General features: G+C 40.5%; 1 protein-coding gene across 1 annotated transcript in view; it reads left to right on the top strand.

Moving 5' to 3' along the window:
* Nucleotides 1–17,913, top strand: part of CUL2 (cullin 2) — a 517,464-nt gene that overhangs the window by 23,804 nt on the left and 475,747 nt on the right. Inside the window, exon 2 of the mRNA XM_078663320.1 lies at nt 5,266–5,406. Coding sequence (XP_078519446.1) covers nt 5,288–5,406 — 119 coding nt within the window. The 5' untranslated portion in view covers nt 5,266–5,287. The remainder of the gene's footprint in view (nt 1–5,265; nt 5,407–17,913) is intronic.

Here is a 17,913-nt window from a genome sequence, read left to right on the forward strand (position 1 = left end):
GCATGCAGGATAGTATTTCCTGCAGTTGGCTTTCTAAAGAGCTTTGTTTCAAGCCTGTCCTGACTGACCTCCAAGGTTATATCCAAAAAGTGGGCTTCCTTTTGACTGATATGTGATGTGAAAGACAAATTGAAATCATTACTGTTCAAGGCAACAATAAAATTTTCAGCTTCTTCCTGTGTTCCCCGCCAGATCATCAAAATATCATCGATGTATCTATACCATCGTATGATATTGCGAGAACACTGTTCATGGTGAATACCATTGAGGACCTGTCTCTCCCAGTATCCCATGTGAAGACAGGCATAACTGGGAGAGAATTGGTTGGTTGGGAACACCTTACCGATCGAATAAGCATCATCCTTGCCAACTCAAGCTGGGAGAGCTCTTCACCAGCCCAGGAAGGAGTTCGATCAGGACTCCAATTCCGTCACCTCCACAGCAATACGTATATTCTGTGGCGAGCTTCCACTTGGCCCCCGAAGGCTCCCAGCTTTAATACCAATACTCAACGTGAGGCGAAGCTTCTAGAAAACCTCGCCCCCTTCTCATTGGAAAATACCGAGCTGGCTGTACCAGTCTGCGTCAAGGCCAAGACTGAGGCTGGCCAAGCTCCCATATTTTGATTCTAAGGCAGAGTTGCACATTCTACAGATATCTGGTCAGTGAGGAGCGAAAAACAAGTGAAGAGCAGAAACCTGCCCTCCCCACTTTGCAGCTACGTGCGAACAGCAAGTCAAAGCCAGAAAACAAGATGACATGAGGCCATGTCAAAGCCAATAGTAAGAACTAGTGGTTTAAGCAAGGCTTAATAGAAGAGCATGTACATTGATCACCATACATAGAAATATCTAGAAGGGTGGGAAGTGGCAAAGCAAATGTATGGGCACTGAGAGGAGAGAGCACATGTGGTAAGTATGCATACAGAATAAACATTTCCGACCATAAAAAAGGGTCCGGGGAACTGCCCATAAGCGAGTACTATAACATCAAAAAACAGCTGATTTATGACTTGAATAAATGAATCTTCAATCCATTTCAGTAGGATAGAAGGGTAGGTTGTGGTTCTCAACTGTATGGGGAGAGAGTTTGAGATACTAGTTTCTGCTCTAATTAGGAACTGTTTCAGGGCAAGGGATATTGTGAATTTAGGTGTCTCAAATTGCAGTAAAATTTTACTTCTTGGAGTTAATTTTCCACCAGATACAATCAGTACGTTGGCTAGACAAGCCCTTTTAATTGCTTTCTGTGCTAGACAGCCATCTTTGAAGTCCTAGCTTCCTAGGAAACCAGCAAAGGTCTTGTATGATTGGGAAATGTGGTTAAATTATTAGGTCTCGGCTGTCGAAAGCAGCGCATGCGCTGTTCTCAGCATTCGAGAGCTTCTTGGAATCAATTCAGATTCCGAAGCTCTCGGAGGCGGAGTTGAGGCGGAGTTGAAGCCTCGCCCATCTTTCTAATTGGTTCTCGTCATGTTGAATGCAAAATGTAGGCTTCTCATTGTAAAGGAGGCTTCTTAGTCCCTCCTTGATGCTGCCTCGTCTCCTTTTGGCCACGCCCACCGGGATTTGATCTTTTACCGGCGGCGTGACACTCTCTGCTTCATTTGTCCCCATGCACTTTTTTCTTCTCACTCAGCTTTGGCAAAGGCAGCCGCGTGTTTACTTTCGCATCGCGCTTTCACTTTAAGTGAAAGCGCGATACCAAAGTAAACACGCGGATGACTTTGCGGTACCGCGCTTGTGAGATGCAGTTATCACCATTACCTACTAGTGGCACCTCTCTGGAATGTTGTCCATACCTTGCATTTTAGGGCTATTATTATTACATTGAAGCTGTTCCTGGCATGTGAGGCTGAACTCCTCATGTGAGAGAGAACTCATTCATGCGAAGCTGAATCAGGGCTTAAGAGGTCAGTACGTAGACGTATGAGTCAGTGTCTGCCCTTCTGGACTATTTTTGGAATATTCAACATTCACATATGAAAGTGTAAATGTGTACACTGTTTGTGCATTTTGTATATACTGAGACTGAGTGATATCCACACTATGTATATATAAAATATTAAAACACTTGTGATGTCCTCTGAAAACAGTTATAGCTGTATCATATTCAGTCACTGTGACTGAATTACTTACTGCACTTAGCACGTGCACACACTGTGTCTCTAGAGAGACAATTGTCAGTAACTGGGAGTGGCGGGGTTGGATTCCCGAACTGGGGTTTTCTTTTTGCCAGGACCACTTCCCTTGTACAATATTAGGATGGAATTTAGGTATTGTGGTTCCCAGTTAAGTGAGAAGTGATTTATTTGTGCATATCTTAATTACTGGGTTATTTCAATACTCGGGGAGGGCGAGCGTGCACGCGTGTGTGTATATATAATATGTGTGTGTATAATGTGTGTGTGTCTTGTTATCTGGAGACGGATCAGCGTTGAGCGAAAACGCTGCTGCAGTGATTTATCTGAGCCCATTGTCACACCCCGAGAGGCCATTCTCGTTCTTGGGGTGTGTAGTGTGCACCACCGTGAGCGCAGCGGTGATGGTTACAGGCCCGGCCCCGCCAGGGGGCATCATGCAGCGCGCAACACAGCCAGCTGTAGCATTTGATTAGTGCCTAAACAATAGCGATGTGGGCCACTAGCGGTTATTTTGGAAAACAAAGATGCATTTCAGATTGGTTTATGTCTCGTCCATTGGCGTTTATTATGAGAAGTGTACGGGCCTGACAGAAAGTAATTGCTTTCTGCCAGTGTTTTAGTTGACTGCCGTACATCAGGTAGCCTGTGTTCTCTTTGTATTCACGGGTTGCTTGTACAAGAGAATGGGCTGATTTCCCACAAGGGCATTCACGCTAATTAGTTTAGTTATCTCAAGAGCTTAACAAGTTGGAGCCCATGCTGGCCAGGCTGCGGCGTTCTTCCACAGTACAATATTTTCATGGTATTTAAGATTAAGCGATGTTCCCCACGTGAGCGAGCTCACGTGGTCATCTCTGGGCCGTCTTCGCTTCCCTTGGAGTCTAACATGAAGGTGTCCGCTTTCTGTGTTTTTAAGTCTCGGCTGGCGATATATTATTTACAATAGGATGACAGACAGCTGCACTGTCTAGCCAAACCTAAAAAATGCCTGCTAAGCCAAGTCTGAAGAAACCTATACCTGAATAGCAAGGCGAGTGAGTGCACAGAAACAACCCACATATGTATACCAAAAGAATGAGTCTCCAAAGCCACTGAGACAAACAAATGCCAGAAAAAGCAGACCTAAAAGGACTTAGGGCCTCGTTTAATAATAATGTATTTGCAAAAAGTGTTTAAATATTCATTAGGCAAGTCACAATTTACAAGCCCTTGAAAATGCAATCGGTCTTGCATTTAATTAAGTTAAAGACATTTGCTTTGATATACAATACCATTAGCAAAGCAAATGGCTTTAACTTCATAAAAGGGGAGACCTATTGCATTTTCAATGCTTGTTTTTTTAATGCTCTCATGCACAAGTCCACATTGGCCCATTGTTGGTTCAGCTGCACCCTCACCCCCCACTTCTGTATGATATCTCATCTGGCAACCATTAGGGCCACATTGTAAATGAGGAGAGCTCACCTGTCAAGAACGTGATCCCCATGATATGCCAATTGTCACAACTTGGTAATTTATCTCAGTTGGCTCCTCTGACGCTTGGGATATCCTACGTTGTACTCCCTGCCAGAATGGACATACCTGCAGGCGATCCCACAATGTGTGTTTGAGCGTACCCCTTTGTGTGCATCAGCTGAGGCAATGGCCCATTGTGATCCTACCCATGGCAAACAGCTGTGACCTAGTAAAGTTCCCATGATGTAGGATTTTAAGCTGAAGAAGCCTGATTTCTCTTATCGCCACTTCTGCAGGGTAGAGGCATGCTGCTCCCCAGTTGTCATCCTCCAGTTTGCCTAGGTCTCCCTCCCATTTCTCTCATAGGGACATCAACGAGGGGTGCACTGTTGCCCAGCAGTGTACTGTAGATCAACGAGATGACATGCCGGTGAAGTGGGGGCACCCCAATACTCTACATTCCAAAAGACTCATCAGGTATATCCCTCTCCGGGTCAATATAGCCTTGTAGTAAGTGCCTAATTTAGATACATCTCCTGTGGTCAAATAGTTGGTTATCCAGGAACTGTTTTTTTTTTCATTGCATGATAGACCCCCGAGATCGATGCCAGTTAGGAGAGGAGGAATTCCTGTCAAGATAGCGCTTCCACAGTCAAGTTGAGAGATTATTAAGGCATGAGCTACTAGTTTTAGGTGATTTGGGAGTGAACATCTGTTTAATTTTATATTGAAAGTAAGTTGAAGCTTGCTGATTGAGACAGTTTTCCATTTCGTATTAATTCAAGGATGTTATTTAGGGTGAAACCTAATGCTTTTATAGTCGATAGAGCACGGGATAGCCTCTCTATGTTTTAGTTCCTCCGTCATACCTGGATGAATTTTACATTTGTACCTGGGAGATATGAAGAGAAAGTTTTTAGTGGATTCACCATCAGGGAGTTGTCTAATAGCTAGTTTTCAAGGCAGGTTTGGAGAATATGCGAGTCTTGGCTGTATGATGATCTTTTTTATGATGGGAGTGTATTCTTTAGTAACCGCTGTCTTTTGGGCCTAGGATATCTACTGAAATGCGTATTTTTTAAATGCTTTTTGTGATGTTTCACAGACAAAACTGTTGTGAATAAACTATTTTGTCTACACTGGCTTGTTCTTCGCATTACCTTCTGATCACTACCAGCAGCTACCAACATTCAAGTGTTGGTCATCAAAGTTTTTGTACTCTTATGCTAAAGCATTAGTCATGAACATGGATGCAACATATGCAGAATAGTGTGCAGCGTAGTGGTAATTACTTTACCTTACTGAAAAGGCTACACCAGTCTTCAGGTATGCTTGCGTAGTACATCTATGTTCAGGAAAATACAAGGGCCACCCTACTCACAAGGAACCAGGGTATATGTATTCTATCAAAAGACAATGGTATCTGTGGAAAAATGAAATAACAATGATAATAGTAGTAACAATTAGGTACAATGGCATTCATCATTACTATTATCATTTCATTTTTTCCACAGATACCTTTGCATATTACATCTAAACAGTGCCATTCTAATAGAATTTATATACAACTCTAGAAAACTGGTTTGAACTACTGTGCTCTTCCACATGACATTGGTTTTCATGTGTGATCCTCATTAATCATGTATGTTTTTTTTTATTTTTTCCAGATTTTAACATTGAGATCCCACAATGTCCCTGAAACCACGGGTGGTGGATTTTGATGAAACATGGAACAAGCTTCTTATGACAATCAAAGCTGTTGTCATGTTGGATTATGTTGAAAGAGCTACATGGAATGACCGCTTCTCGTATCCTTTTGAAAAAAACGTTGTTCCTTTGTAATCTCCTTTTTATAGTGTTTGCTCACACAACGCATTTTATTATGCACAATAGTAGTACATTGCTGACTTGTTTGCAATTAGATGTACTGTATGGAACTTCTAAGTTGGTAAAAAAAAATGCCAAACACATTTTTGTGCTTTTGAATCAATGCTGCAGCGAAGAGCAGAAATTATCAATGTTGTTCAGAAGGGCTGGCATGGGAACCTGTAGCTGTCTTGGAAAATATTTAATACCAGTCTCAAAAGACACGAACGGAGCATAAAACCAATCTTGCTCCATCAAGAAAATGCTAAAAAACATGGCCAAACACTTGATAGCTAAAACGCTGTAAGTTTTGCAAACAGTTGTGACGGGGAACTAATAAAATATGCTTATATTCCTGTGTCTATTGAACCACCCTTAAGCCAGAGTTTGCGTTTGCAGCAAGTCTTGTTTGTGACTATGAAATAATATATACCTGGCACATAGCATGCAAAATATTTGCTCTTCTGTTGGTTTCTGCAATTGGCATGGAAATCTTTAACCAAGAAAACATCAGTTTTAGGTTTATAGCCATAAAATATCTGTTTGATTATATATCTCAAGGTATTGGTATGATATGTTTAAATAATTCTAATCTAAAAGTGTTGCACACATATTACATAGTGTTACGAATTTTAGAGTGTTGATCATGTTGTAACACAGTGTTGGAGCTGATCTCTGCTGTTCAAAGGGGCAGAGGATTTTCTTGGGTGCCTGAATGCTTATGTATTCTGCACTTGAAGAAACGTGTATTTCCTGCAGTACAGTGCCCCACATATAGATAATGGGGATATTGCTTTCTAATTTAGAATCCTGTTGCTGTATAAATATCTTCTCTCTTATGGTTCATGTATCTGTTTTGTCAAGTAACTCCTTAGAATCTTGCAATATATTGATCACTTACAGTTGGGTGCACTTCATCCCCTATCTTACAGCACATAGTCTATGGGACACACAAAATATTTGGTATACACAGTAGTAAGGTAGATTGTCTTAAAAGGTGTTCCTGTTAATGTTAAGTCCTTATTGACTTGTCCTAATTCATCAACTACTGCAGTGAAGTGTAATTTGAGACACACCATTTCAAATAAATAGAGATTTACAAATGTTTTTCTATTCAGAATCTTACATCTTTATAATCAGTTTGGTACGCTTGTTTTATTCTCGAAGTGTGTAGATAAAGGTAGCAATATACGTGTATAATTCACCTTTTGGTTTGGGACAGTGACTTTTTTTCCATAGGGTATTGTTTTAGCTGCAAACATTTCTGACTGGCCACATTTAAAGTTTTTGTTTTCTTCATCGTCCCCACCTTAAACCGTTATGGTGTGAAGAATATTGGGTTCTGCTGTTGCTTCAAGTGGCTTAGAAAGAGTACACGATATAAAGTAAAGCTACTTTGAAGATGTATTTGTTGTACACCTAAAACTGTCGCCAGAGGCTTGATAATTGTGAGTCCTGCCATATAAAGCCAGGGATTTTATTGTTATCCAGTTTTGGTATATTTTTTTTTTTTTACTTCCATGTGTTTTAGCCCAGCATTTCATTTTGCTTTTCAAGAGAAGCTTCTTTAGGTTGTTCATTTGCTTTTTAACATGTACTGAAGGACGGGTGGGGGCAGTGCGATGTTCTCAATATATGTCCTGTACAAAGGCGATTAAAGACTCTTTTAGAGCAGCCTCTACCAAATGTACTGAAAGTAGAATTAAAGAGTTTGTTGAGATGATGGATGCCGGATATTAAAAGTTGAGTAACGGCCCAGACCTCCTATTTATGTAGGTTGATATATAGGATATTTTTGATGTGCAAACTACTCACAGTGATAAACATGAGTTTCAAGGTGTGGAGAAATACACCATGCTTTGATGGGCAGATCTGTGGGAATACTACATTAGTTGGCAAGTGGTGTTCAAAAGATTCAAATAAGCAGTCTGCCTGGCATGGACCTGTAATGCGATCTTGAAGTGTAATCTTTCATGTGACAATATGGCATTTTGGAAAACCTGCAAGAATGGAGAAAGTTCAGTTGAAGGTTTGAATTGTATCTGCTGCCTGTAGCAACGCACACCAGATCATTTGAGGCGTCTTCCTATCAGGGTGGATTGAAGGAGACATGGTGGGAGCAAGAGGCACAACCATGCGAGTAAAGCATTGCTAGTAGGTGCCACAGGATGAGTATTTCATGAACCGTATTCCCCAGAACACACCTCTGGCAGCCCCAACTCTGACAATAATGGAGCAGAGTAACAGAATGGCCAGAAGGGGGGAAGGGATAGTAGGGTAGGTACAGCTCGGAAGATCTGCAAAACAAGAACAATCAACCACTGATTAGCTGGAACAAATGTAAAGATCAGTCTGGAAACATGCTATGGCTTCTCATCAAACCAAAAAGTATAATATAAAGCTCAACCAATAGCAATTGTTGGTACTGAGAAATTACCAGTAAGTAAATTAATCACTTATGGTTGATTTGTCATTACAAAAATACGTGGAATTTGTAGTAAGAGGGGTTATTCTCATGTGCCAATATGATGAACAGACAAAACCTCAAACACAATCATGAGAGTGAGCAGGCATATGTATGAACACGGACATCATATGACTGTAGTGAATGATTGTAGTGAATTACATAAAAACCCACGTCCCCATATGAGGTTATTAATCTTGGTGTTCTCTCAAATATAATCTGAAGGAAGGTCAGCTCTTTAGGAAATGCGCAACACCTCTCAGTATGCAAACTACTGTCCGACCAACTGTACGCTGCAGAGATTGGTAAGGAGTAGAGCACACCAGCAGGTTCATGCACTGAACGCGCTACCAGAAAGTTAGATAGTCTGAAATTAATGCATGCTGGCAGATCTGGAAACAGCGAGGGGGAAGTGCACACTCTGCAGAAACAACTTGCAGATGGAGGATATGTATGCTTTAGTGCCCGCAGTGGAACCGAAAAGGAGCGTCCACTCTCCAAGTGGAAGAAATAAAACTGTGGAAGAGCTCAGACCGTATTCACGTAACTAGAGATTTTGAACCAGGATCTCAATCAGAAGATTGCTGCATGTCAGCCAACCTGGTAGCCTCCGAATGGAAGGCAGGACGGGACAAGCACTTGGCGCCAACTGCTAATCACCAATGTGGTGGGACATAGGACGCACTGGATGTCAGCTCCCTTTTCACTCTGAAGTCAGAATAGCAGGCTCCTGATTATTGTTTCACTTCCAAAAATACCATTAAACAAGGACTGCCTTTTGATATCCATCTCGCGAGATTTGTATCCACAGATCTATAGCCTCAAAACGGTGGCCAACTTAGCAGGGAGTCTCTATAGCAAAATTATTGTTACATCACTGATGTTTTTTCATGCCAGCAGTTCCACTAATGTCAACCGCTTTGAGGATGACTTTTTCCACAAAGTCTGAGTTTTGCTTTCTCGGTTTGTAGCGTGGAATGGGCGGAAATACCATAAACCCTGACTATAGTACTTTCACAAATTTTGGTTACTTTGACAAAAACAATTGTAATGGGTAGTTCGACTGAAGGAAGAATATAGGTACAAATATTGTCAGTTGGGGATATCTGTCTCTGCATACTAGTTTTTCCTTTGTGTCTTTCCTTCTCATCCAAACACCCACTCAGGAGAGGTGATTTGAATCTAACAATTGGCTCCAAGAGTATTGTTCTGGGCAAATGAATCCTGTTAACGGAAACTGGTAAGGGTAACTGTGTCAAACTGCACTTTTTCTCCAACCCTCCTCTTCTTTTGCTTTGCCTCAAGACATACCTTTTTGTCCCTCCTCCACAAATAAAGTAAATTTCCACCTATTCTTTACTTTTGAGATCTTGCGTTCTAGATTAAATTTCCACCTATTCTTTACTTTTTAGATCTTACGTTCTAGATCCCTAAAAGGGTGGGGCTTTCATCAGATCTTGGCCATTAATCTTGTTAACAAGTGTGTTTCAAAGGATAAATTGCCAATATTGAGCTTCCAATAAATAGTTATATCTTTGGAAGAAAAAACAGTTTCTTGACCATTGCTAGGTTGTTTGCCATCATTCATACTCTGTGATTGATTGATAAAATCGAAAAAAATATCGACACTCCAGTCAACAGGTAGTTTAATTATTGAATGGTCATCCTCGGTGGGGCTAGGACGTTTCTGTCACATCAGCAAATCTGTACCTGAATGGAAAGAGGAAGCAAATGCAGGTAGAAAAGGAAGCACATTCTAGATATCTGCAGATGAGTGAAAGCATCATTTTGAAAGGAATGCTATTTTCACAGCTGCATTAGCACTTTGCCTAAATACACAGTTAAAAGAGCGAGGGAGCCTATTGGGTCACTAACAGTGCAGGGCAAGCGGTCATTGTTTTGTGGCAATTGGATTCACTGTTTACAACCAGACCCTGATTTATTGATGAAGGATAGAATCAGCCCTGATCTAATGCAGCTTTCAATATTTTCTGTTACCATTGCAAATTATTTTTTTCTGCATCTCTTCATTGATTGGTATGTACCTCTGCCAGGCTGAGAGGTGTTCTCCAGAATTGCAGTTGACAGGAAAGGCAAGATGGATAATACAGTTTTTTTGCTGCTTTTATGGAGTTTCTTTGTGTTGGGTATGGAAGATGGTAGCAAAATGTTTATTACATCTGGGGTGTTGCCTAATCCTGTACAGAAATTGACGGTTTATTCGTACCCTTCCCCATCACTTTTACTTATTATAATTGGGCCAATTTAACACAGAATGATTTAACCTTTTTAGTATCCGTTCCTGAAATCAAATCCTAGGAATTTTAAAATGCATGCTAGTTTATATGATTAGCTTATTAAATTAGATTCTGCTTAAATTATCGTTTTCACTCAATGTTTTTTCAAGTGATTATTATTGATAACATTTGGGCATTTTTCATGTTAATTGAAGAACTATGTGGGATCAGCCAACGATCTTATAACAGTCATGATAATCTGGCATTTCTTGAACATGCCAAGGTGGGATGGCCAAAAGTTGAATGGCAAAAGAAACAATTGATGGACGGAATGTTGGACAATGCAAACATTCACCCCCAGTCACAAGAATCTGGGTTTAATCCATCATTCTTTTGTTCACCACACCACCTCAGTTTGGACCCAGCCATATGCAAATCAGTCTTGACCCTGTTCCTTGTGGGAACAGTCCAGCCCGAACTGCCAAGCCAGGTCCTCTCTGGACCGGAAACAAGCATCCTGAGACTGGTTTCAGGCTTCCCACTTAGGGCGACATATGCAAAAGAAACAATTGATGGACGGAAGCTGGATAATGCAAACATTCACACCCAGTCGCAAGGATCTGGGTTTAATCCATAATTCTTTAATAGTTGAACGGCTTCATATGATCATATTTTGATTGGTTGGTCCTTCTGAGAGATTTATGCAACACTTCTGTGTATTGAATCACGATAAGGACGATACACAGCTGCTTGCCTACAAGCAAAAGCCGGCAGCGGTCAGTAAAACATATCTTCTGAGATATTTAGAGGAATTCTGGTCGGTAGGGGAATTCAAGCTTGAGTTTAGGCACAGTTTTAAGTAATAACCATAAATTATATTACCAACAGACCATCTTGAGGGTTTGCTTAAGTATCGAAAGTAGAAATGATTCATCTTGGTAATCATCTTGGTAATCTCATATGAGCCAACTTGTCTTCTGGCCACTTTGGTTTTTTGAGTGTGTTGCTAGGTGATGTAATTGCTGTAGCTATTATCTAGCTCAGTGTTTAATGAACTGTGGGTCGAGATGGTTTTTGCTGCGTCGCCAAAGTCCAGTCAATAAATAAAGATTTAAATTCTGTATTTATCATGTCCCCTTTGCTGCGATTGAAGGACAGAGGTGAAATGTCAGACTAAGTCTAATACTGCTTATTTTTAAGTCTCGCCTAGCGAATGCAGCTCATGCGCTGCTTTGCCTTGGCGAGGCTATTGTTGTCGGTTTTGCTAGCGAAGGGAGACAAACTATGTGCGCGCACGGACAGACGATGTGCACACGCATGGCGTCTTCACTGTGTTTTACAGGCTCTCAGCGCGTGCTTATTTTTTTTCTAGCCGCGAGCAGGTTCTGTGAGAAGTCCCGTCCCCGCTGCTGCTCTCGCCCACATGCTGTTTTCCTTTGTGTCTTCAACTTCACCTAACACGTTTTTTCTCCGGTTTGTGCATGCACCATGATGTCTGTAAATTTGAGAGGGGACGTTGTGGTATTGTGGATGCGGGTATGGTTTGTAGGTATTTTTGCCTGGTTAAGTTTATGCTGTACTGTTTTGGATTTCGCTAGCGGCGGGCGGGATTTGTGAGTATTCTCGCTCCCGGTATCTTCTGCATGTTTATCTGGTGGGCTTCACCACCCCCCTATACGTTTATATGCGTGGGTTTTGACATGTCCTTGTGTGGTTGTTTTGTAATTGCTGCAACGGGCGGGGTTTGTTAGTATCCCCGTTCCAGCATCTGATTTTTCTTATGTTTACTGTGTTGGGCAGGCGGCGGGGCAGTGGGTATCCCTGCCGTTCACCCCGCGGTAGTTCTGGAGGTGAGACATGCTATTGGGCTCTGCAGGGGGTTGGGGACAGTATTTATGGTGCATTTGTCATGTGTCTCAGCGCAATTAAACTGAGACGGTGGATCTCTTCCTGGGTTCATCAAGTTGGTATATAAAAGATATGAGCAACATCCAGTGATTCTGGGCATGTCACTTAATCGCCCCGCTTGCAGTACGCTTATATAGCAAGTTACCGACGGTCAACTGAGCAGTTTTGGGAAATCAGTGTTACGCCTGATTTAGCAGAAGCACGGATCATTGATCGAGTGGCTGAACATATTGCAGGATTGCCTGGGAAGGGGCCTCTTAGAACCACAAAAAATACGTTAGTTTTGCTGGCTCGCCCGCCTCTAATGGACACTCAGGTGTGATACGTCACCATGTCCTTTGCACTAATGCCAGGCAACACAAAGCCATTATGGCAAAAAAAACTAGGAAATAAATGAGTCTTGAAAGCAAAACCTTGCACCTATGCTGTTGTTCTGAATAATTTCGGTTCCAAAGTGATCTCCTGTTCCAGGAGCTTGTAGAGCAGTGTGCAGATTATGGCTGTGTGGTCTCTCTACCTCTCCCACTTTCACTCTCCCAAAGGTGAGGCATGTAAATGTTCTTTTCACCTCAGGTGAGTAGTTTGAATTGTTTTTTTCCACCGAGAAAGGACTTAGTCAAAACCCTGGTATCACGTCCCTAAACTCAGTTGTGTGCCGGCGTCTACTCAAGTTGGCACCCTGCTTTTTGTAAATGTTTTCAGGGCTCTTGAGTAGTACTTTTGTGTATTGTGCATGCTGCTGTGCAATGTATAAATGGAGTGCACCAGCATATCCCAGTATTCTGCACCTCCAACAGCGGATTAGTAATAACTACTTTTTTATATACTGTGTCATTCTTCACTTCTGCCTTTTTCATATTCTGTGAATCGGTATTACTATTGCATAATTTAATGTCACTCCATTAGCTTACCTCGGAAGGATTTGAAGCAGTTTTGCTCATTCCAGGATTTAATGTTACCTGCCTATCCCAGCAGATGTTCGCACTGAGTGTTTCCCTCCCCTGAGCCTTGTTTCAGGCTCTATGAGCACCAAGTAAGATCAGGGATACTGATGCGTCTGTGGGCCATCTTTGCAGTGGGATGACTCTCGCTATAGGATGGGCCTGCAAGAGGTGCTAGTATGTGAACTGGTTTGAAGAAACCGCACATGGTTCCCAGTTAAACATCTTAACCTTATTCTTTTGCAGCTTGGATATGCTCGTGCTCCTTTATTGATCTATGTTGACTTCAATGCCTGTACATTTAATGAGCACTTTTTCAGTGTAAACCCACTTAGCTATTATGTGTACTCTCATTCTTACCCAGTTTTTAGGTCGTGCCTGGGCAGTGCATGCGCTGCGAGGCATGTTGTATTTGAGTATGGAATTCAATCCCCACCCACTCCCCGCACATATTTGTCAGTGGCTTGTGCCAATGTCCTTTAGGTGCTGGCTTCTGATTCGTTAATAGTCTTGTTAGTCCCTCCTTAGTACTGCCTTGCCTTAATTTGTAACCGAAAGGTTCAAGAAAATTCTTCCCTTTGGAGATATGTACATAGAATTCACTCACTTATTCTCCACAAGCAATCACTCAAACTATATTTGGTTAACATTCCACTCTGGATGTTAAAGCACTTATTGAAAATATTTAATTCACAATGTCACAATATATATTAAAACAAGTTCAAATAAACAATTACTATTAAAAAAATGTTTTCACAAAACATATTAAAATCCATCTTTATCACATCTACAGCATAATTTGTAACCTTCCATGAGGACTGGACCTTCTATTTCTGCTGTTACACGTTATGTCCTATTAAGTCTGTAAGCCCTATTTTTTAATGAGTTTCTCCTACTGCAGGCACAGCATGTTTTCCTGTAACATTCAGGGCGTCATGCGTGCTTTCCCTTTCCAAGCAACCCGGGACAATGCCTGCCGCTTATTTGAAATGAAACAGGTCTCGCATTTACAAGAGTTTGAGGTATTAGCATTGTAAATGACAATGCCTTTTATTTATGTGTTAATCATCAAAATAGATCAATAAAAGGCATTGTCATTTGCAATGCCAATAGCTTAAACTCTCGCAAATGCGAGACCTATTGCATTTCAAATGCTTGTTTAACATGAGATTGGTGTTCACGAACTCCTCTCACTTTGCAATCAGAGAAACAAAAATAAAGTGAATTATGTGACAATCCTGCTGGGGTACATTAAGTGTAAAAGGAAAGCTGGAGGATGTCTTTTTTTCCCTATTACACAACAACATGTAAATACCTGTAAATGAACTGTAAACATTCAGCGATTAGGAAAGCAAAATCAAGCACATTTTCTTTTGTAATTGTGAAGTGTGATGAAAACAAAGATTTTAATGGGATCAGAAGTAATCAAGACGCATAACTTTGTGATGTACAAGTAATACATATTCACTAAAACCCGATTTCCACGCACTATCATTTGAGTGAAATATAGTTTTATCTATAAAAACTGTAAGTGGGTGCAAATTTCGCGACCACTGTAACCAAAAATGTGCTGACCGCAAATAACAATGCGCTACCACAAGATGCTGTATTACATTTAAAAAATTGCTTGTCTCGTGTCGATTAAAGTTAGGTGGATCACGAAAAATGGTCATACTAAAAGGTGAATTGTGGTTCTAAAAGGTTGGGGAAGCACTGATCTAGCTGCTAATCTGGAATTTTGAGTGTGCATTTCAAATCCACATCGTTCCTCGACTAAATATTAATGCAGATGAGACTGTGATTTATTGACTGGGTGAGGGCAGTAAAAATGATGGTACTGTGGGAGTTTAGGCAAGAGTGATCGAGGGTGTTGCAAAGTATTAAAATGATAATTGAAAGCAGTTTAATATGTTTGCATATATATATTTTTTTTACACATCCATGCGTTTCTTGTTTTCTTTGTATGAGTTATGAGTATGTTTGATAGAAAACACCACCGTTTGTTGTGGACATATTCTTGATTAGGTCTCCCTCTCTTATTCATTGGTATTTGGGTTATGATTTTGGTGTTTAAAGGCTAAGAGCAATTTCTTACTCTTCCTTTAGTTCATAGGCATGCCTATTGCTTGCAGAAGGAGACTGTTAGAGTTCTCTTGGTATCAAGTCCTATTTGGTATCTTGGTGGCAGACTATACACTGTATATTTGCCTTATTGAATGTATTTAGTAGAAGTTTGTGTTTGAAAATACAGCTATTTCTTTCCGCAGTTACCATCTCGCCACATCAAATAATTTTTAGAACAATCACAACAAAAAAATGAACCATTCATTCTCCCTACGATTTATTTCAAGTGTTCCACTAAAAAAAGTTTAGTTGGTTGGAAATAAAGGAAAAAAAAAATTGCACCCTAGAGCTGGGGGAGGTAGCAGATTTGGACAGAAAACTGAGCCAGCACCTAAAGCCAAAGAACGAGTCATCAAAAGATGTGCTTTGCAAATGACAGGATATGTTGTGTACAAATATGATTACTTTTTCTAACTAATAGGTGGTTATTTCTTTAACACTTGTTTTTCACTCTAATATATTTGACCAAATCACGGCATTGACATCTATCAAAAGTGATAGAAATATTAAGTTTTCTCTACCTCAATGCTCTGATCACACTGCCATTTGTGAACCAGCAGTTGTTGGTTTGTCGTGCTCACTGTATATTTGGTCAATATTAAAAATTTTTGTGGAGCAACATTATAATCCATTATCCCAGTCATTGGGTGAAGATTTTATATAGCGCACACCCTGAACTTACTCAAGATGTTCTCAGATATGCAACTCAATTAAACTGAGACACATTTAAATGAAGTCATTTGTGTAGAATCACACAATTTGGTCAGTTGGGGAATCTGGGATTTAAAACCATGGTTCACCTTGCAGCAGTATGGCCACAGGATGAATATCTCTGCTCCCTACCAGTCGCCACCAGAAGACAATGCTTGGTGCTGAATTACTTCATGACCTAAACTAGCACACTGTTCCCAATAAATATAAGTTTTGCATGCTAATTCAGTATGACCAGACATGCATATATGAAATGTCAAAATTACTTTCTTGACAATACACAATGATCAACAAGCGAAGTAGGGATACTGTTTTATGTTAGTGTCCTTGATTTCCCCACACTTAACAGAGGGTTAAGAGGGAGTGGGACAGCACCTCAGGGACAATAGTTACATGAATTAGTAAAACAAAAAACAACTCTGACATCTGCAGAGATTGCTGTACTGTTACAGGTGATCCAGTGAGACACCAACCTGCGGATAATTATCACTAATATAACACATACGGGCCCATAAACCACACTCACTCACTATAACCAGTCGATGAAACCTCGCTGGAGATCAATTTTAGGGCTTTTCTATATGTCCGATCTGTCTAATAATTTGAGCCTATTTAATTACTAAGCCCTTTCCTTACACATGAATCTATTTTAGTTGATTAGTGTTGATAATTTATCACAGAAACATTTACCTGTTTTATTCATTAAATGATGAGATTCTATCAATTGGTGTTTTTATCTTTATTCAGTGTGGTGAAACCAAATCCAGTGAGTGTTGGCTAGTCCTTGGGTTTGTCAAGGGCAAGCAATATGTGTTTTTAAAAATACCCCTCACACACTATGAATCCCATAGTGTCATGCTTCATCATAGGGGTCTTCCCGTCCCTCTACGGGGCGGGGCGTGCTACGACCTACGACCTACGAACTACGTGGGAGCACTTGGTTGTTATGAAAGATAGGCTATGTGTAGTGTAAGGATGGTGTGAGTGGTAGGGGGTGGTGGGAATAAGTGAAAGAAATACAAACATTTCTAAAAATTCCCTGGCTAGTAGAAACATATTTTATTCACTTCTCTAGCTGGGAACAGTAAAAAGGGGTTGTGGTAAGGTTGATTATTACACCCTACTTGGTTGACATGTTTCGTAAGCAGTCCCCCACTGCTTTACTCATCAGGACCTAAATTAATCCCTACTGCACTCAAATAACTAATCTTTGTAAAGTATGCCTACTTTCCTAAAATAGACTAGCAAAAATCGGCTTGTCTATTTGAAATCTTGGGCTTGAGTGGGCCCATTTATGTTGAAAAATTATATTGACCCAGTCTGGTCTCTGTAAGAGAAAGGAATTGGCAAAAAGGGAAAAATCAAAACATTATTCTGATATTAGTATAACACATCACTGTTACTCGAAATTCTTTCAACCTGTTGTGTGAGTGTGAATGAATCGTGTGTGTGTGTAACAAATCAGAGAATAAACGGCAAAATGACCTCTAAATAAGACGAATTTCGCCTGTTCCAACATATTGATTGCCAAGAAAAGATCCATACTAAGAGAGAAAAAAGACTTTGAATTAGAGAAAAATATATCACTTTTTGCATCAGAGAAAAATAGATCACTTGTTTCAACAGGTTGAAAGAATTTCGAGTAACAGTGATGTGTTATACTAATATCAGAATAATGTTTTGATTTTTCCCTTTTTGCCAATTCCTTTCTCTTACAGAGACCAGACTGGGTCAATATTTTTTCAACATAAACGGGCCCACTGAAGCCCAAGATTTCAAATAGACAAGCCGATTTTTGCTAGTCTATTTTAGGAAAGTAGGCATACTTTACAAAGATTAGTTATTTGAGTGCGGTAGGGATTAATTTAGGTCCTGATGAGTAAAGGAGTGGGGGACTGCTTACGAAACATGTCGACCAAGTAGGGTGTAATAATCAACCTTACCACAACCCCTTTTTACTGTTCCCAGCTAGAGAAGTGAATAAAATATTTTTTCTACTAGCCAGGGAATTTTTTGAAATTTTTGTATTTCTTTCACTTATTCCCACCACCCCCTACCACTCGC

The sequence above is a fragment of the Lissotriton helveticus genome, chromosome 10 (assembly GCF_964261635.1).
Source record: "Lissotriton helveticus chromosome 10, aLisHel1.1, whole genome shotgun sequence".
NCBI classification, from domain to species: Eukaryota; Metazoa; Chordata; class Amphibia; order Caudata; family Salamandridae; genus Lissotriton; species Lissotriton helveticus.